The sequence below is a fragment of the Temnothorax nylanderi genome, unplaced genomic scaffold (assembly GCF_030848795.1).
Source record: "Temnothorax nylanderi isolate EJ_2023f unplaced genomic scaffold, tnyl_v1.0 TNYL_tig0022_pilon, whole genome shotgun sequence".
NCBI lineage: Eukaryota > Metazoa > Arthropoda > Insecta > Hymenoptera > Formicidae > Temnothorax > Temnothorax nylanderi.
In genome coordinates this window covers 1,959,280-1,981,372 of record NW_027249084.1, presented here as the reverse complement: position 1 = coordinate 1,981,372, position 22,093 = coordinate 1,959,280, and the positions used below count along the sequence as shown (strand labels likewise).

The 22,093-nt window shown below is 42.9% G+C and overlaps 1 protein-coding gene, 2 long non-coding RNA genes and 1 pseudogene across 3 annotated transcripts in view; 3 read left to right on the top strand and 1 right to left on the bottom strand.

The window, feature by feature from the left end:
* LOC139769507 (uncharacterized) overlaps nt 1-22,093 on the top strand; it is a 31,691-nt gene that overhangs the window by 3,549 nt on the left and 6,049 nt on the right. Inside the window, exon 2 of the mRNA XM_071700635.1 lies at nt 9,848-10,033. Coding sequence (XP_071556736.1) covers nt 9,848-10,033 — 186 coding nt within the window. The remainder of the gene's footprint in view (nt 1-9,847; nt 10,034-22,093) is intronic.
* On the top strand, nt 572-3,682 carry LOC139769511 (uncharacterized). Its single transcript, XR_011717580.1, has 2 exons — nt 572-716; nt 2,211-3,682. It is a non-coding gene; the product is annotated as an uncharacterized lncRNA (long non-coding RNA).
* Nucleotides 10,112-19,343, top strand: LOC139769509 (uncharacterized; annotated as a pseudogene).
* On the bottom strand, nt 16,014-18,168 carry LOC139769510 (uncharacterized). Its single transcript, XR_011717579.1, has 2 exons — nt 17,880-18,168; nt 16,014-16,374 (listed from the first exon to the last, which is right to left on the bottom strand). It is a non-coding gene; the product is annotated as an uncharacterized lncRNA (long non-coding RNA).

The following is a 22,093-nucleotide window of genomic DNA, read 5'->3' as shown; positions in this document are numbered from 1 at the left end:
GAACACATTTTTTTTCTTTTTTTCAAAGAAATTGATCGAGACATTACGTATCGCGTGTGTCGTCGGGTGAAACACCTGCGATTCGCAAGATCGATTCGAACGCGAAGGATCTCGTCGGCATGACGACAGATGCCGGCACCCACCCGGGTTTCGCGTACCACAGTCGGAGTCGCGTGAAGGGAACGGAGGCGCCTGCGTGGCCGGCGCGGCGTTCCGCACCGCGCCGCGCCGCGCCGTTCGGCGACTCCGGGATACCGTTTTCCTCGTGTTAGTGGCACGCACACATCCGGCGCCGCGAGCGCAGTTCGCCGCCCGCGCTTCCTTTTCTTCCTATATCTCTCTCACCGGGGTAAGACCCTCGCGCGTCCCACCCGGTCTCCTCCTTGGCGCACGTCGTCGTCGCAGACGTGCGTGTACGCGTGTCTGTGTGCTCTCGCTTTCTCTCCCACCCCTCTCGGCCTTCCCTCTTTCCCTGCTGCCGATCATTCAGCCAGGATAAGCGAGAGAGGAGCGCGAGAGGCAGGCAAGCGAGACGAGTGTTTCAGTACACCCGTGGCCCTCTCTCGACGTGCACGAAGTCGCGTAGTCGGTCGAACTTACCTGCGGCGACGCCGAGGTTTGGCCCTTCTCGGGAGGAACGTCGAGAAAGAGAGAGAGAGAGAGAGAGATCGATCGTCCAGCCTCTGGATTAGTAGTGCGCGCGTGCGACATCCCAGGTAATAACGAGGTGGCGTTCCCCGGCGCCCTTCGACCCGGAGCTGCTTCGATTGCGGCTGCGATCCGCGCGATCGAGACAATCCGAGGGCCGAAACCCTCTCGGCCCTTCGATCGCTCCGATCGGCCGCAAACGGCGCGCTCAATCCTTTTTTTTTTGTCCTTCTTTTTGTTCGACCGATGCGGGACACGGGATGTCCCGAAAGGTGCGTACACGCCCAGTGAGGGGGAGCTCGCTTCCCGAGCAGGTTTGGGGTACAACGGAATCCACGGTGTGTAAACTTCGTTCCGTTGCGTTCGAACCGCGCGTCTTCCTTTAGGCACGAATCTTTCGATGAACGTTTCAGCGTCCTTCTCCCTAGATGGTCTGATAAGAAATCAGTCCGGAGTAATTTAATCGATCGTTAGTACCGCTGTTTCCTGTAATAATTGAGCTTTATCTTGAAATTCCATATATTAAACTGTATACGTGAAATTTAATGGAATCCAAACGGAAACCCCCCCTTTTTAGGACAAACTTGTATTTGCGAATCGATTAACAGATAATTGCTTGTTCACCGGACAAGATAATTACTTCGTCCTGTACAGCAGAAGATTAATGTCAAGGAAATAATTGTAAGTTTAGCTTGTTTTAGCTTTGAGAAAAAATCTATAAAAAAGGGTTCGTTGAACTTTCCTCCTCTTCGGATATTATTAGCGTTCGCTATATGAATTACGCATTGTCTACAGGATTTACGGGTGAAAAGATAGTTTACATAGTTCACACGTACACGTAGACAATCGCTGTTGACGTTTGCAACATCACTCGCCTACGTTAATAAGACCGCGATGAGAGATAATGCAAATTTGAAGTCACGTCTCGTTTAATTTCATGTATTTAAAGTCCTAGAAATTACTCTTATTATTCGAGGATATTAATATTTAAATACATCTTGCAAAATATTGATTGAACGCTATAAGTAGAAAGTATTGGAGAGTTCATAATTTAAGATGTGCAATTCCAATTTAAATGTTCTCCGTGTCACACATTGTCTATTGAATGTTGGAAGAACTACAATAGGACGACTCGTAACTAGTTTATTAAAGGAATGGCGTGTATTAAGGGCAGATTTCTTATTTGATTTCGTGAGCGAATCGTCCTGTATATTCTCGATCGAGCGCTGGCGAGAGGTCGCGTTACCGTCGATCGAATCGCGTCGCCGGCGTGTCTGTCCCTAATAGCGGACTACCATCGATCTGGCGGGAAGATTGCGAAAGGGACAGGCTACCATGATGTCCATAGGGGTGGACGAAGGTGGAAAGCACCGGCGGCGAGTAGGTAGTGGCCCACAAACTCGCAGGTCGTTCGTGGGCCGAAATGAAATGTTCGTTCAAGAAGAGTGGTTTTAGACATTGTGATTTGAAGCGAAGGAAATAACTGCGGTTTCTTTTTTTGGCACATAATAAACCCTCTTTAATTATAAATGAGTATTAAAGATTCGTCCCGTCATTCGCAGGATCGACAATAGTTGCCGCGTCGACAATACAGCGAGAGATCGATACGGGCGCGCTACAAGTATCCGATAGTCTTCTTCTCGCTTCGACGGTATCAGAGTACCGCACTACCGGTGAGAGGATACGCGGAAAGAGACGCAGAGATCCCGCGCGGGTCGCCATAGTAACCATCTTGACACACTGCAGCCATTCCCTGCCGTTTCTCCGGAAACGTCATGCCTGCGCGTCGCCGTAGAAAAATAGACTCGTCGATCCTTTATTTGAAAAAATCTGACCGTTTGTCTTGCGATAAAACTCAACCTTTAGGTTGAGTTCTAATGATCATTCGTGTGTCATCTCTAAAATGCTGCGCATTCAGTTTTAACGCGACGATTTGAGATTCTCATTAGTCTTATATTTAGTTTTATATTTCGAATACGTAAAAATATCAAAAAAATTATCACGGTCTCTAGCTTCTCAGAAAATAACTAGTAACAGAGTTAATAGAACGTGCTATATATACCCAGAGAGAAAAAGTAGTATCAGAGTATCAGCTACTAAAAGATTGAGGAGAAATAATAATACCTCAACTATATATTATGAAAAGTTGCGATAAGAAAAATAGATAAGTTGCTTGAACTAAGGAAGCATAGTAACGTTAACCATTTACGATAAATGTGGTAGAAAGTACAAGAAAATAGTAATGTAAAATACTTTTATTAATGAGATATACATTACTGACACAAGAAAGTATGTCATGATATATTTCATCTCAGAAAAATGTTTGTCTAAACCGAAAGAATATCATTGTCATTTATTGTACGAAGTCTATATATATAGTTACACAAATTATATATCTATATAATTATAATTATTCCGCTAGTTTATTACTATTTAATAGTTATACACAACTAATGAAATAATGTTAACGATAGCCTTTTCGATTTCGATAGTCTCGCTACTACTTTCGTTCTTATGGCTTTGTAAAATGAGTTACGGATATTTAAATTTTAATCACATAGTTCCCGAATTATATTATTTTTTCTAATGAATCTCTAATGATCAGTTTCAATTTTTCGTTAATTTCGTCTTTAATATCCACGCATCGAGATTGAGACACAAAGTATCGCTTGCCTAATAACGGGTGAAACAAACAAATGCGTCATATTTACGGTTTATTGATTTCCGTGTTGTTAACGATATTCTTTGTTGCGTCGTCCGAATACGTCATCACACAATGCATCGAGATGCAAATTATGGCGGGTATGCACTCGAAGGGAATATCGACCGTCCTCGTCCTCGCACGCGGAAATCACGCACGATTGACCCGCGAGCGGTCTCGTCACGAAACGTGCGTCGCTTTGCAACAACGAAAGTATTGTGAACCTTTGTACTTTTGAGCGACGTATTAATATGTCGCGCGGAACATCTTTCATCGCAAATGAAAGCAGACAGGATTATAAATTATTTTACTTAATCATTCTGTAAAAAGAAATTGCAAATGTCTCTTTTTATTTCGCCCTCTCTTTATTGCAAAAAAACGGCTCTTAATAATTTCTCTCAAGCATCGCCTGTCACGCCAGGAAGATGCACGATATGATAAAATATTTGTTCACGTTTTATGCGTCGCGTCGTAAAAGCGCGCAACTGGAGCGATCTGATTGGAGTCCGCAGCAAAAAAGAAAATGCGTCGGAAAAAAAAGAGAAAAACGGGAAGCGAAACAAAGTGGCGATCAATACGCGTTAATTGCATCATTAATATGACCGATACACAATTATTCATTAACTGTTGATTGTTAATATTTTAATTTATATTCCGTATTAATTTTGGCTGACCTGTTTTTCCCTCTTTAGATTATAATTTTGCTTGCGATATATAGGGTCCTTCAGAACACCCGAGATTTATTTTAATGACAGATTTTTTAATTTAATTTCAAATTAACTAGCGTCAGTCGATGAGCAATTTCGTTCGCTTGGATTTTCACGAGCGGGCTTATCGCAACTTGTTTACGAATTCTAGCGCTTCGCACTCTGCTCTATCGATCCGCGCTGAATACAATTTTCATAGAAAATGGACTTTTTAACGTATCGTGCGAGTGCATGCGTATATTTAGAATGACGTGTCGGGCTTATCGTTCCGCAACCTTGCAGCGAGCGGCTTGGCATTTATTAATTTCAAGTATCGCGACATTACGAGAGAATGTGTTCCCTCGAAGTGCGGAGACGCAATTAGCGACGATTGGTTGAATCTCGCGCGAAATTATACACGTGCATATTCTACCGGAATATCGTATTATATAATAAGTCTTTGCTTGATGATTCCTCTAATTAGCATCCTTTCAATTAAAATCTGTTCGAGTCCGTCAACTTTCGATATTACTGATATATTAACTTTCAATATTAGAAGCTACTTGGCGTCGAAATTTTAAGTCGATATTTTCGTTTTATAATTCGCGTTTTTAACACGCGTGATATTCAGTCCTGAACACTCAAGTTTTCCTCGGGAAACTGACGAGCGGATTATCGCGACGTCGTCCGAAATAGCGGCGAGGAAAACAACGTGTCGCCCGAACCGGCCGTGAGCGTGGCGTCGAATGATGATTAGGATGATGTCACGAATTTCCAAGGCCTGAATCGCTCTTGCGAGGTGTTTAACTGCCCGATGACGCCAGGCACGGTACAGGCCGGGCGTCAATGCGTAAACAACAATAGCACGTGTCTGCGTGTTGATTATGCAAACTGTCTCTTCAAATAAATATTACTTGCGCAGTTACGGTGCTTTCCGACTCAATAAAGCGAGAACCCAATTTCTCAAGGCTCCTCGGTTTTCACGAGTATACGCAACGTGCGTTCTGCGTTCTTCCGCGACGAACTTGAAATTTATATATAATCCTCACAATATATGAATTCATAAATTCGCGCGAATTTACATAACACAATTTGCGCGGATAATCATAACGATGTGACTTTGAAGATATTTTGCGCTGAAAAGTTGGAAAGAAGCTTCCAATTCTCAGTCGCGAGGATTCTAAAGATCTCATTTAAGATATTCAGCCCTGAAAGGCTCGTAAAACCCAAGGATTTGGATTTCAAGCCCATATCCTTACGGGGATTTATCCCCGCGCAAAAACCTCTTCTTGTTTGCTCTATCCTCTCGCGAAGGCTTGTCGAGGGGGATCATAACTCGGCGCGATAACTTTATCTCGCGCGCATTCCGCGCGAGTAGCACGTTGCACTTTCCTCGCGCGTTAGAAGGAATCGTTATCGACGCGCAAGATCGATTCCACGGCCGGCGACCGTGGTTGGAAACCGGTTCCCGAGCCTCGTCCGGCCGCGTTTTCGTTTTCCTCCTCTCGACGGCTCCGATCCCCGTCGACTCTCGTTTTGGTCGATTACGCGCGGGACCGGCAGGATGTTGCGCAAGATCATGACTCCCTCGATGCGCGTTCCGCCGATCGAGGCCTCGCGGCCTCGGTGCGAGCTGATCGTTATCCCTTTTTCGGAGGATCGGCAATTCTCGCTCGCGAGTAGATTACTCTCGTGACCTACATCGACGTACGCGTCTTCTGAATACCAAGAAACGCGAGTCCACGCTTCGCCGAACAAGGGTGAGGATATATCCGATTAAAAGCGCGCAATCGAAGATACTTTTACATAACGGGGACGAATGAAATGTCGCTTCATCTCGCGACCACCAGAGAGATAAACCAATCAATTACTAGCAAACGTTCGCGCGCGCGCGAGAGGTGGTTGAACATAAGTGCTCGGCTCGGCATCGCGCATTCGACGCGCCTCGACGTAAACCGCAATATCACAAGTGCGTACCCATCAAAGCGAATGAATTCGAGGCTCGAATAGCGGAGGAGAAGCGGATGAAGGTTAACACGCTCGACGCACCAAGCATCCAGTAGCTTATCGGCTGCGCGGGCGTGCGAGATTACCGCCACGGCCTATTTATCGTGCAAAATAAATACCCCGGTTTAATTCTATTCGCAGCCGAACGTAATTTTTATCGGCGGATGACTCATCGCGCTCGAAACGCTCGCGTTGGAATTTTATCGTGCTAACGGCGAGCGATGATCGCTCGCGAGCTGTCCGGTCGTGTCGTTCGCGTGCGATACGGAGTTTACCGGTATATTATTACATTTATTACTATTCTTATTATAGAATTGTTACTACGCAAAATAATGATACCACACTGAAAAAAAAATTATTATTTGCAAGAAAGATTTTTTTTAAATTTAGTTTCCTTAATACAAAGAAGTATTAGGTAGAATCGAGAAAATATTTTTAACTCAGAAAAATGTTTTCTTAAATCTACCCAATACTTCCTTGAATTAAGGAAACTATAAATTCAAAGAAATCTATTTTCTTGCAAATAGTAAATTTCTTTTTCAGTACATCGATCCAACAATGATCCAATTTATTTTAGCAAGATTTATTCACCAAAATATATTTTCTCAAAGTGATCTTCTCGGATTACATAAATCCTGTATTTTTCAAATCTCATGTTTTTTTTTATCTTAAATAATACGAACCTGACATTTTTATTTTCGTCCCTAATGACATTCGTTACTCACTCGCGGCGTTTTTCCCCGCTGAAGCGCATTCAAATACCTGTATATCTTTCAAATCCCATGCCACGCCACCGCGGGGCGTCGGTATTGCAACCCTTTCTACTAACCCCTCAAAGAGCAGCCAATTTCTCTCCTCCTCTCGAGATCGTTTTACGTACGCGTCTGCCTTCCTTTGCCTTCGCCTCTTGAAATTGATGATACAGCCCCCTGAGGATATTCATCGGATCGAGTTTTCACGAGCATGCGACGGTAGATAGACGCGATTACACCGCGTGACCCATCGCACGATAGCAGATGGTAAAGTACGTAATTAACGCGACTTTAATGATCTCGGGCGTCATAATTCGAGAAAAAACGGGCTTTTTTATCCTTCTCATCTTCATTCAACCCTTATTTTTGCGCATTCGGAAAAATTGACCGTCCGTAGGTCGAAGAACACCCGGTAGAGAGTATTCAGAATGCTCCATGTTTCCACCGTTTTATACCTGGCTCGTTATTTGTCTAAACGATAGTGCTGCCGGTTAGGCGAAAGGTATGCGTCTGCAGGGAGACGTTCTCGTTGTAATTGCATTGGTCCCGCTCATGCAAGTTTCGTAGAAGTGTCAAGGCGAACGAAAATGCATTACGAATGCATCGCGATATAGTGCTTAACCTTTCTTGGTGCTCATGTACCATCGCGTATAAATTTTTCATTGGTTTTCACATGTCGCAGTGGATGATTCAGTCTTCGCGAGTAATTCTAATCAAATTATTATCGCTTTACAAACACACGCTGAAGATTGAACGAGATTAATAAAACAATTTTTCTAAATATTTATTCGGATTACTGTTTTCAATTTAAAACTTTGAATTGTACGAAAAAAGTGAGGATCTCTCTAATTAAAATTTTATATTCTTCACTTTTCGACTTTTGTAATTCTTTTGTGTATTCTTTTCGCGTATATTTAATTTCTCTCGTAGCTTTCCCGTATTTCAGCCCATTTTCTAGGCGACTTGAATCGCGTTCACGATAGGAATGCGAGTCGTTCATCTTAGCGGTATAGAGGGATGTGGAGGTGCACTTTAGATATTACGCTTTTTGGCGAAGAGCCCCCTCCCCCCATCCACCGATTGTTCATTGCGCGAGTTACGAGGCCCGCTTTTAGAAATTCATAACAAAGCCACCGCCACTCCCGACAGTTGGCTGATGTTTGTACGCGTGTTGGCGGCGTGCCACTTGTGCAACACGTGTACGCACGGGGATTTCCGCAAAGATGAAAACGGATAGCGGCGCAAATCCCGTTTCCGAGTGCTTCCTACGTAAATTATGTTGGCATCGTAATTCTCTCGTGTTCGCGACGTTCCGTCGATACCGAGCGATTAATCTCGTCACCCGCGCGCTGCGCGCAATCGGATCGACTCTGTGCCAAATAATGGTACTCCGTAAGTCGTTTACGTAAGAAAGTGTTGCTCGCGCGAGAACATGGAGTATATCGCACGCGACGAGAAATCGAGCTTTGTCTTGGTTCGCCACGTTTATTAAGACAATGGGGTTAACTTTCGTAATTATTGTGAATTAAGCTTCTCGCTCGTACACGGTCAATTCCGAGAATAGGCGTACTTGAACTGATAAATTTCACCAATTTTCGTGAAGCCGCTTTAATGGTAAGGTTGACCGATATAGCCGTACAGTAACGCATTAATAAATTACGATGGACGATATCTTCAAAAAGATCGAACAAACTAAATATACGCAGAATCAATATCTTGGAACGAACTGATATCACTCGCCCGGCGTGTACGTGGAAGAACAAACGTTTTGTATCTCAACACGCGACATTTCCCTTATTTTTCCATTCCACGTCAGAGAGGGACGTTCATTGTTTCAGTTCCGAGGTGACGAGATGAAATGAGGAAGGGAAAGATAAATGTACAACAAAGCAATTCGATTTTACATTAAATTGAACACGAACCGTTTCGAAAATGAATGCTTTATTATTAGCAGCAAATAGCTCTTTTGACATTTATAACAGTAAATTTGGGGATAGCGAGTAAGGGTTGAAAGAAATAATCGGAGCTTTCGACCTCGCGTAGTAATGGTGAATCTTTTCGCACCCCTTCTCGCGAAAATGTACTTTGTTTCGCAATCTCCTGACGATGTGTCGGTCCACTGACGCCGACTGACTGCACCGCGTAACGTAAATGACGTCGTCGGTAAGTTATGTAAGTGGCAAACGAGCAATCAGACGACCGACTTACGTTTCGTTCGTCGACCAGACATGCGTTCGGGACTCGCCTCTGGGCGTAAGATAGGATTGAAACAGATATATGTATGTATATGAATAATATAATGTATATTAATGTTATAACATACATTAATATATGTCATTAATATTATAGATATTAATTAACGTTATAATTAAAATAATAAGAATTTTAATTCAAACTCTCATAAGATCAGTCCAATTAAAAAGAACCAAACTGTTAAAAATACAAAACTCTAATTTGAGATATGTAAAAAGAGACTCTTATCTAACCTTTTTTTATTTGTCCTAATGGAAATCGCAAAACTGAAAAAATTTATTTGACGCTCAATACGTTCATCCTTCAGCCAATCGGATTAGGCTCCTTGTATACGTGAGAGTCATACGTGTGCGTGCACGACGGACTTTTCGAGGAAGGTTGCTGCATGTTGCCGAGGGGTAGGACACGCGAGGGGGCGTGGCGTCAAAAGCGGAAGTTAAATCGTTAAATTTCGCTTAGCTTTTTTTCCACGAGACTCGCAAGGCTCGCGGAAATCCACCCTTCATTTTAGTATTCGAGACTTGCCGGTTCTCTGAATGCAAAGGTCATCGTTAAACGGTATATTTTTAATGGAGAACGCGATGGAGAAAGATGATTAACTTATAAATTGCATTGTCAGAAAACAATTGACTCTTTCAGCTCCATTTGTTAAGATTTTTACGGTGCAATAATTATTAAACACTAATTATTTCGTCTCTCTCAAGTATCTAGATATTGAAAATATATGATGAATGATTATAGATTATGACACATGCCTCTTTCATCTTTGTACTAATACGGTACGCTTCTTCTGATTTCAGCGAAGGTAGAGAAAAAGTACGCGTCTCGTTGTTGGGTCCGCAACCATCGCCGGCGACGCCAGGCGTTCTCTTGCTGGAGCCGATCACGCACTCGACAGGACATTTGATAAACATGGCCAACAATCCCGCGGAACTTTTGACCACGCACACCGAGCACACCACACCCGCCTACCACGCGCAGATCAGGTAAGGTCTTGTTACGACAAGATCTAGTCTTAAGCCTGGTGTCCACGATACTAGAAATCGCTTCGAGATCTCGGACGGAGAAAAAAATTGACCAATCACATTTAAACAATTCGGCGGTTGACCAATGCGATTGGTTAATTCTTTCTCCGTCCAAGATCTCGGAGCGATTTCTAGCATCGTGGACACAAAGCATTGCAAATAAAAACGTAACAAATCGCCAGATTATGAGATAAATTAGAGCGTCGCCAAATACTGAAGGAGACTAATTAAGACTCATTTTGGAATTTCGTGAAGGCAACATTTACAAAATTATTAGAAATGAAATTAAGCAATCAGAGCAAGCAGGGAGGGCAACTAAAAATCATCAAAGATGGTAAACATCGTGTCCGAAAGAATATTTCCTGCGTTTCGGTGCATTGATTGATTTGATTTTTATCGTCTTTCGATGCGTTATTTTCTCGTGAATAAAAAATCGTAAAGTTATAAAAAGGCAAAGGAGGGAAAAAAGAGAGTGCAAAAATCATCGAAGATGAGAGACACTGTCCCCGGAATAATTAGCCTCCCGTGCACGATTCGCGCGACCCTTGACGATCTTAATGGGCCGGAAGTGACGTTCCTTTCTCTCTCGGTCCCCTCCGCGCCCCTTTGTGTCTCCGTCGACTGGTACCGCGCTACCAAACTATTTACGATGGTTCTCCGCGGTTACTGCCTGTTCGTGGTACAGTGTAACTATTACGCATTAAAACTGTCCTATGTCTCTGTCGTTACTGCGACATTACGAGCCGCCTGGCCCGCACACGTTGCATGTAAATTTTCTGACGGTTTCCTTTGTCAAATGAGCATAATATAAATCGGCGAACAATGAAGACGACAGTGAGCGACCGTATATAAATTATATTTTGTGATATCTCGAAGTTTTTAAGCTCTCTTAGGAGCCTCATAAAATCTTCAGAGAAATTCAATTTTACAGTATTACAGTTTATCTCTTCGAAAATAATTCGAGATATTCGACAAAAATTATATTTATTTCAAAACTTTTTTATCCTTTGCGGATTTTATCTTGTGCTTATCCCTTGCGAATCCTCACATTCGACCCTTATGTAATTCCGCCGGTAAAATGGACGCCGAAATGGAAGAGGAGGAACAGCCGAGAGAACCGATCGAGTATTCTCCTCTCGTTCGAAAGAGCATCCCCATTTTTTTTCCTACACAACTCTAATCTTCTGAACGGTCTCTTCTGAAGGCTCGATCGGTTGCATGGCTAGGCACTTGCGGCGTACAAGCATTGTTACTCGATAGGACGTTACGTAAAGTCCTGCATATGTCGTGCGAGGTCTCTAATTGCTGGTGCAAACAAAGATCGTGTCTGCGACGAAATTTGTTTGCATGAAATCATCACGTGTAAAATTCCTCAACAAATCTATAATTTGTTTAATTATAAATTTGTTGCGGAGTTTGCGTATTCGTATAACTATAATATTGCAATTATACACAAATTAATCTAAACTGAAAACACTGTCGCATAATTTTTATATTCCAGTTTTTTTTTATTATTGTAGAAAATTAAGGAAGAGGCTAGCTTTATATAAGATTCCTTTTAAGGATTTTTACATTTTTTTAGAGAAAGACGGTCGATTGGAATTCTTATAACTTTTATGACGATTTTTATCGTGAGAACATTTCACTACGTGGTAACGCGTTTAGGCATCGAGATATTTAATCTTAAAAATTGAGAAAACATAGGGGATAAAAGCTCCGAGAAGAAATCTTGAGTCTTCGTCCGCAGACGAGAATGGTACACGGATTCCTTCGATACCCTGTACATCCAGAATGCACCCTCCCAACCCATCCGTTACTATTACCCAGTCGTTCTCTCACGTACACATCGCAGTTTCGCTATCCATTCATACACGCGTCTATCCCCGCGTACATACAGTCGGGTCCGAGCCCAAGTTACTTCTGCACCGCCACCACCTCCTCCACCTTCTCCACCTCTACCACCTTCGCCGCCACCACCACCGCCACCACCACTGCCATCACCGATGGCCCCAGCAGCCTCGCTGAATCGCGGATACCAGCGCAGCAGCGCCCGGCACCGACTCCACACTGCGTTCCTGATGCGCGCGAGTACCGGAGAGAAGAGCGGCGAGGAGGGAGGTGAGACGCGACGACGGTGGTGGACTGTGGAGGACGGGAGAGATCGATATAGCGTGGGTGGATGTGCAGAGGTGCGGTGAGGCCGCCGCCACCAGTCGTGCTGTCGGCTGCATCGGCGGACAATCGTGTGCGCGCTCTTTCTCTCTCTCTCCGTAGTACCCCCTTCTCGTCGGTCCGTCTCTCTTCCTCCTCCTCTCTGTCTCCATTTTTCCTCCGTTCCTCTTGTCCCCTTTTTCCAGAGCTCTCCTCTTTCTCGTAGCCCTTCGTATCGTCCCCCGCGTGTCGATCGCGCAGCCGATCGCGAGCAACGCCGAAACCTCGGGATCGCTGCTGCATCCCCCGATGATGCGGTGACTCTCGGCGATCGCGACAGTGTGATAAGGCCGATGACACGGTGGCACAGTGAACGAGCAGTGCGGTGATTCCTACGTGTGGATCTCTGTCGATTCGGATTAATCCGATCGGGCTCGACGAGTGAGTCAGGAGGATAAATCGTCAAGATCCATTCCGATCGCGCGATTGTTCGATTATCGAGATCTGTGTTCATCCTCTCTCTCTCTCTCTCTCTCTCTTTCTCTCCCTCTCTTCTCAACGCACGTGCGTGCGCGAGGATGCGTGTCACGCGCGATTTTTCTCGGGGCTGGGAAAGTTTACCGTAACTTGCCGTAATCCCCTAATGGCCACGCGATTCTGCGACGCAATCTGTGTCGCTCGCGACACGACCTCGCGAATAACGAATGCAGTGCTGGTGAAACCAGTGTTTTTCTGTTGCGTATACTATTTTTCATACTCCCCACGGAGATTTCCGAGCCGCTGCAAGGTCCTTGTTGAATAAGTGCAAACGATCCGTGGTGTGCCGATTGCGAGACGCGATGAAAGACTTCGGACACGTACGGTGCCCATGAGTCATCGTCGAATTTTTTCTGCTTCGTATTTTTCGATATTTTATTTTTTAGCGAAAATTAAAAAAAATTGATCATTTTTAGCGGCATAATTGGTTTCTTTACACAATTCTGTTACACGCACAATTTTGTGCTTATTTATACATATACGATGTTTAGCTCTTACAAATTGCCTTATATCAGTAGAAGGAACGGAAAGTATACGAAGGAAAACTCACGCGAATCAGGCTTCCCCGAAAGAAAGGAAAATAGTAAACCGCTCACAGGTATTGACTTTTCCGCGTGCCATCTTGCTTCCGCGTGTGTATTTCTAGCGGCCTATACCACGCAGTCTATACAGTTTCCTCTGTTTTAGCTATGTTATATACATTTTTTGTATTTTCTTAACAATTTCGCAGCAACTGCAAACTTCAATGTTCAGTTATCCTAGCTGGGTATGCATATATGGTTACAATACGTGTCAACGCTCAATTCGCTTTTTAAATTGGCTTCAAAAGTCACTTTTACGAACATTTACATATTTTCCACTTCATGTCGTGGAAGCTGCGAGACTCGCGAGGAGAAATTCGGAGTAATCCGAATGCGTCCAAGTCGGAGCGGCGCGTGCCAAAGATAGCGACCGGAGGAACGACGACTTCGTCGTCGGGAACCGTGACCTGCCTCAGAAAGGTTCAGAACCAACCGGGATGAACTCCGTTGCGATCACCTAATTGCCTAATTAACCGTAGAATGTAAATCGACCTTTTACCGTACAATCGCCGAGCGAGCCCTTGTTGTTTATCTCAAATTATTAATTAAATCAATCCAATCTTGAAGCATCTAATCGTATTAATTTCGTTCACCCTGTCGCAAAATCACGGTGTATTAACATTTCGCGATAATCTCTTCCGTGAAGAATTAACGAATCTTTTGAAGAATTTATAAAATATTATAAATTACTATTTGTATTAATTTGTATTAATTATATTAATCTGAAGGAATCATTTCTGATTCGTTAGAATAACGAATTCTGTTTCATTGTACAAGTTAGCTCTTGAAAGCTTCTACAATTATGTACAGAACGAGCCTTGAGCACAGTCGAAATACATGGCTTATTGCATGTGCATTCGGGCAGCCGTTTCACGTTCATAAAGACTAAAAGTATATTTACGAGGGCGTGTCGCGCGTAAAACGAGACTTATCTCGAAGAGTGGCGAGTAGGGGGGGGGGGGTAGGTTGAGACGGCGGCGATCACGGCGTGAATTTTTCAACGGGGCTTTTCTCTCGTCGCATGTCTGAGAAAAACGCGCATTACCACGAACAGGGTAATAATAACTCATCCTCCTAGACGCTGTGCGCACCTCGAGCGACGCTCGTTGATGCAAAATAGGAGGGATGAGAATGCACTTGTTAATATTCCCGTAAGCAATTGAAGTTCTCGTCAATTACGCACACAATGTAACTTATATATATTAATTTACAAAACCGCTTTATGCTTCTGGACAATTGTTTTCGACAACTTAACGAAATTTCTTCAAGCTGATTTTCCTAATTGCGTCACACTGAAAGACTCGACAGTGAAATTAAACGCCGTAAACGATTTTAGAATAAGGAACAATTTTCAGTATTGTTGAATAAGGTTTCGAGAATTCTAAGACTAAATTAACACGCCGTGTCGAAATGTTTTAATCTCGCGTTGAGACGTAGCCAGACATGCCGGTCGAGCGCGACGCGACGCGCCTCGTGACACGATTTTTGCCCTCGCACTCTCACGACCTGCTCATCTGAATGACGCTCGCCCTCCGCCTCGTTGATCTCCATTAAGCTTCTTCACGGGAAATTCGGTCGCGCAGGTCCTCGTATTACCGTCAATTACCAATTACGCGTCGATAGACGCGAGTAAACGTCGTTAAGTGGATTATATGGCTGCCGTATAATGACCGCGAGCAATGACAATGGTAAACAGGTAGCGATGTTGATCGTTGAATATTTTATCTGCGGAGAATTATCGCAGAGAACAATAGAATTTCGTGGGAAAATATTTGCAGAGTCTTACAGGCTATGAATATCATTTTTAAACGATTATAGTTAAAGATATATATTTTAAGCCAATTTAGAGGCTTCCCCGCAATGTGATTATAAAAATTTGATTATATATATTTCGTATCTTAATCTTCGATAAAAATATCTTGGCGAGTTTCAAGTTTAAATTCCTTAATTTCAAAATTTGCAAGGGCAGAATTTTGCTGGTGCTATTTTCTCTCTTATAGATTGCCATTAATTTGTCTCGAACTAAACGAAAGTAGAGTCATAATGTCGTTGATCTCGACAGATCACTGGTTTCACGCGATAAAAGTAACTTGAAACGCGACGGACTTATCACTGCGACGACCATCAGATTACGTGATATCTCAGATATCACGTAATCAAGGACTAATTGAATATTGCATCCATTCCTCTCGTGTCTCTCTCACCCTACTCCGCGGGGAGCCTGGTCCAGGTACGTGAAGTCGATTACGCAGTCGCACAACAGCATAATGAATCCGTGACAGATCCGACACGCGGCGCAAACGCATATACGCGTACACGCACCCCCATGCTGCGTGACCTTATAACCAGTGGCCCATATACGGCACAGATCGCGAAACTCGGTCGGATTCACAACGCTCTCTCTCCCGTCTTTCGTCAACAGTTCTTTTTTTACTCCCGACTGCTGCCAATCTTCAGTTGGCAAAAGACGGAGGGAGTATGGGCTTCGTCGAAATCGAATCGGTTGTTGCTTTAGCTCTCTTAGTAATTACGACATAATTTGATATCAACTTTTGTGATCATAAGTTTCTTATTATCCTTAAAAAATTTCAACTACGAATAAGATATCAGGCTTATTCTACTTTTAGTTATATAAAGTTATAGATTTTTCTACGTACTTATTGAAAAGAAAATTCATTAGCCGATTTCATTTATTTATTAATGTTTGTTGTATTATTATAAGATATTATATGTCTTAAAATAATAATTACAATAATAAATATCTTCTTTATTCAAATTCCGTTAATCGCATCACCTCTTACTCAAATCCCACGTATCGAACGTAAGAATCCATATCTGTTAAGATATCAAGAATGTTTTCAAGTCGAAATCAAGTCTTCATTCGATTGTAATTGAGAAGCGTTCAGTCTAATTTCTTGCCACAAAGAAGCCGTATCCACGCAGGGACAGCCGTGACCCGTATTTTCACCTCAGTCGTCCAACCCCCATAACCGTTGGGCGCGAAGGCCGAAGGGAAAGGCGGCGTGATGCACCCTGTAAGAGGGTACGTCATTAAACGATAGGCAAGCAGGCAGGCAGGGCGAGGCCGTGTCGGCCGTTAATCGGGAGCCTGAAAATGTCAAATGTCTCGAAATAGTCGATCGTGAAAAGTTGCCGGCAGCCGCTCTCGCTATGACGAAATCGTGAGTACAAAGCGCAGAACCCCTCTTCCGTTCTCCGTCCGCCATTGGCCCTTTTAACCCTTCGGGATGGTGCAGCTCGTACTAACTTTTTCACGGATTATATTCAGTGGCCGATAGTCTCTCCTCTGACGACTAGGGACACACAGGGATGCGAGTCAGGGAAAGGTCGATATTTCGTCGGGTGATAGCGGCAGGCATTTCGAGGGGAAAAGTTCATACAAGCACGAGAAAGTTCACAGGAATGTTGGAATAATCACGCTAGATTGCCTGATTTAGGAAAGATATATTTTGTTTCGTTTCGTGAAAGTGTAATATGATTTCAGTTTAATATATTATTCATGCTTGCAGAAGCGAAAGTCATTGTTTCCCTGATCAGGAAAACAATGAAGATTTTTACATACATATTATTTATATTTTCTCTTGTTATCTCTTTGATGCTATTAACACTTTAAATTTATTTGTATTTTTCATTATTTCCCTTGAAATTGTAAATATTACAATTTTGTCACTTATTTTCTTCGACATTTTTAATTTAATTTTCAAGTGATATTTTTTCAAAAATTAACCTAGCTATCTGTGTATATTAATATAGGAATTTTTATATTAATGTAATATTTCCATTTTATATTAATAGACGCCTGGTTATGTTCGCGTAACCGTTTAGAACGTGTGTTCGTATGCAGTTACTGCTCGTGTGAACTTGGTGAAAGTATTCGACGACGAATTCAATGAGTAATGAAGATAAGTGGAGTGTCCCCGCATATAAGACGCGCGCACACGTTAATTGGTCGACAGAGTTCCATTCACAGAGGAGAAGAAGAAGAAGTCTCTGTGCGTGTTACGCATCACCGAGAAATGAATGAATCTTAAACGAATTAACGAGTGGTTCACCGAAGGACTCGAGAAAAACGCTCACGTTCTTCGTTTGCATCGCTTGTCGCTTAAACGAACCAGTTCAAATTCTACTTTTCTTCGTAGCTTTGTAATGAAAAGTGGACAATAACTGAATCTTTGACTTTGTTCAAATGTAACGACCTGCTCTTGCTAGATCGGCTTGTTCAGAATTTCCACTGATTTCCGCTAAATTTGTGATTCGCGTGCCGTTTCGCTGAGGAATCATTGAAGCCGTAAGACGTACGTAAACAGTGCCAAATCGATACTGCTCGTGTTCCGCTAGGCAACTAGTTGCACAACTAAGTCGCAATCCTCGAACTCCTCCGTGTTTTCTCTCCCGATGTTTTCTTTCCGACTCTCTTTCTTTTCCGACGTAAAAACTTTCATTTAGCATTGAACACTGCTGATCGATTGCCTTCTTCGATTATCACTTACCCCAATTACCAACACAACTCTACTTACCTTAAAAGAAATCCTTTTGACGTTCTTTATTTTCGCCCTTTATTCAATGTTACGAATATTGTTGTTCGACTCTCCTCTTCTACAGTACGTTTTAATCTTTGATGCATTTCTGACGTTAGAGCGGCAGAACGGAGTTCTCGAACGGCCGCATTGAATACACCAAAAGCGCGAGTAGAATGCGAGCTTGAAGAGCCGCGCATTTCTACTTCGAGCGCTGACTCAACGTGTAAATTTCCGGGCTATTTTTGAGCTGCCTCTGCGCGCATCCTCGAAAATACCGTCACGAGTGAACAAAACGCCAAGCACGATCCCCGAAGCACGATTTCTGCTAACGGGTGCATTTACGGTACCGCGATATCTCTGACGATTGACCGATGACTCGGCGCGACTCCGGCCATGCCGGAGAGAGAGAGGAGAAAATAGGTCACGGACTTTCCCGAAATAGGTCGTTCCTCGATACAAGGCGGCCGGAGCTTTCACATGACGGAAGCGAAATCCCGGCTTGTCCGCGTTACGAGCTTGCAAAGTCCGTTTGACGATCGAGCTTCTGTCATACGAAATTGAAAACCTCGGGAATATCACAAATAGGAGAAATAACGTAATTAGCTACGTAGAAATAAAAACATCACATATATACATATATATAATAAATCAAATCAATGTTTAGGGAATAAAATGCACATACAAGATATTTAATAAATTGTAGTACAATTGGCGAAAGGATAATTCTTTTTAAAAAGCCGAACAAGAAATAAGTTTAATTTCGCGCTTCATTGTGATGAAAACCAGCACGCCGTGCTTCATATTCGATGTGTGCCAATTTCGATGTCCTGGATAGTGTTCGTTCGTCCCATCAATCTTCTGGTTACGTACGCCAGAGAGGACAGCCGGATAAATACTCGATAGGCTATTTCGTATCGGTCAAAACAGAAAACACTCGACGGAAGACTTTCCTCTTGGCAAGCCGCGACCAGCCCCGAAATAACGCGCAGCTCTTTCTCTCTCTCTTCGCACGAGAAAGGAAACTAACAAATCTCAAAGAGAGAGAAAGAGAGAGAGAGAGAGAGAGAGAGAGAGGGGGGGGGAATTAGAAAGAGTTAGAGGAAGAACAGATCTCCCGCTATGAGCGCGCTTAAAAATAAAGTCTTACGTTGCTCTTCAAGTTCGCCCGCGCGGGAAGAAATCGGCCAAGTTCTTCCACGACGAGACGAGGGACGCGGACGTTCCGGTCAGTCTTCTGGGTTAGCCCGTCGAGTTTTTATAAGAGTGAGAGCACAGGATGGAGTGTACGAGAGTCGACTTCGCGCTCGGTGGAGCGTGAGAGCGTGAAGGGGAGAAGGGAAGAGAGATCTTCTCTCAGAGATTGCCGTGCTGTCAAATGTTGCTGGGCGCGATCGAAAAATGACGACCACCCACGGCGGCCACATGTACTATGTGATTAAGGTGCCCAAGGACACCGACGGCAACGAGAGGTAATCGCACTCGACAGCTCCTTTACATAAGCACCCCCCAACACCCTCGATAATGCCCTCCTTCTGCACCTATTCTCTTCACCCGCGGTTTCTTCATCGTTTGCGTCCCGTTCGCGTCATCTTCGGTTCGCCGCATATATGAGATATCGCATCTCGAAAGCTTCAGCTGACAGACTTATGAACAACGTCTTGCGATAATCGAAAATATTGCATTAAAACGAAATGATTTTTCTACGAAAATATATTTTAATTCTTGCGAGACGTTTGCGAGTTTCCTACAGTAAAAAACTCGGACCACATGGAAGTAATTAAGCGACTAAATTTTTTTAAATCTTATACATATATATCTCATTTTTTTACTGGAAGTTACTCAAAGATTGTTGATCTAAACCTGACATTTTGTATATGACAGCTCGATATTTTTCATCTCTTCTAGTTCATTGCCTCTCGCGTTTTCTTCCTCATTCCCTTTCATGCTTTCCTTCTCCTCGTTTTTCCCGTCTCCTTCCTGTCTTCTTTTCACATGCTGGTTTCTTTTCATCGCGAGAATAGTTGGCTAGATTCGATCGTTGCGCAACCGTGCTCGAGCTATGAACCGCGTCGGCCTCAAAGAGCAAAGAGCGACGTCTCTCTCGGAGGTCTTCAACCCCTGACCGATTGTATAAACCTAGACAAGGGTTACACATTAACCGCAAGATCCGCCGACGGATCATGACGGTTATATATATATATATATATATATATATATGTTTCATTTCGAATAATTATCAAAAGTACGGAGTTATTTTTGATATATTTGTGACAAATACGAGTATTATTCGAGAATTAATCGTAAATTAAGAGATAAATGTTATAATAATGTTTATGTTAATAATTCGTTATATTAGTTATATAAGGCTCGAAGAAATTCGAGATTAATAAAGGCGGAGTTATAGACAATAATATTTAGATTAAATATAAATTTTTCGCCTTTCGAGAGTTGATTATCGATATTAGCTTTGAATTTGTTTGAATAATAAATATTGAAAAGTTTGTGGTTACTGTATAAAATATTTTAAATGATTAATTAAATACCAATTGATTTGATTTACTTTATTAAAGACTTATTTCCATATTTTTATATGGACATTAAATCATAATTGATTTCATAATCAGGAAATATCCAAACAAGTATAATTGTTCACAGCATTACAGTTATTCGTTATGCTATTTAGGAAATTGTCGAGCCAAACAGAAAAATGTCAGTTAAAAATGGACGAAGATTGTTATGGGAAAGAACGAGAAAGATGAAAGAAACCCAATTGCGTCTGGAATCTTCGCCTTTAGCGAAGTTACCTTGAATTGATCGAATAATATCACAAGAACTAGTGAAAGAAAAACGGAGGTCGATTCCGATCGATCGTACCGTCGGAAATCGGAACCGGCCCTCATTTCCTATCCGTCTAGACGTTATTTCTAAACGGCCGATTGCACCACACAGTCATCTGCGTCAAACGTATATATTAAATTGGTAATCCAGGAAATAAGCCGTCCAATTTCTCAACGGTATCTAATGACTTAGTTTCGCACGTGCAAATTTTCGCATTGGCGATTAGAGAGATCAAATTAATATATTTTATATATAATTAATATCCAAATCTCAATTTAATGTATCCTTCAAAGCAAATGAAATGTCGAGAAGAGACGAGTAGAGAGAAAAAAAATACTCGAAGGGAAATACTCATAAAAAAAGAAGAGAAAATTCTACAATTCCGACACGCAGATTCTAGCTGGCGCGACCGGGAAGCAGCGTGCAGATCGACCGGAAGTCCGTGCACACGTATAACAAGCACGTGCGCTAAGCGCGGACGGGTAACAGTGCACCACGGCGCAATTAAGCGCAGCGGTGAAGTTAATGTCACGGTCATCGCGGAGCGGATCGCAATTGAGCGTAATTTGCTCGGCGCGCCTGCAACCGATCGAACGTTACTATATATATAGGGACGCGTTTAAATTTAAAGCTTCTTGCACAATGCCAGGCAACGGGCAATAGGAACAGGAAATAACCAAAAAATCGTTAATTACAACCTAAAAAATTCGAATGCTATGATTGGAACGCATAGAATTTCCAACGTGACGGAAACTCTGTGTCTATTGCCTGTGTCACTGTTTATTCTGCATTTATACATGTGATTTCTGATTTCTATTCCCTGTTCTTATTGCCTGTTGCCTGGCATTGTGCAAGGGGCTTAACATTTAGGATCTCAACAATTTTTCGCGCAGGGTATTAACAATTTTGAATTTAACGATAAACAGACGATTTATTGTCGCAATCGACGAATAATCGATATGCGTCATGAACGTGCAGAGACGCTTCTTGACTAGCGATAGCTTTACCGGGCACTTTCGATATCGGCGTAAAACGATTGTGTACAAAAAAATGTTTGGTATCGATGCCGCGTTAGTGCTCAGCAAGATAGACGTCCCTATTTATTATCGCGCGCCGCGATACGAAACTTTCGGACTCGCCTGTCGCGAGTGCATGCGGTATGCGGTTCTTCAAGGTGATCGCAAAATTATTCCACCTGGCTTCGTAAAACTCGCGTAAAACCCCGCTAGCTGCGGCTTTTGTTATCCGCGGGCGTATCTTGAGAACCGCTGCGAGCGACGCGAGGCGTGCGTGTGCCTGCGATTAGCGTTCCGTGAATCGGAATTTAATTAGAGAGTCGAGGAAACGAGGAAAGGAAGCGTCTTCCAGACCTT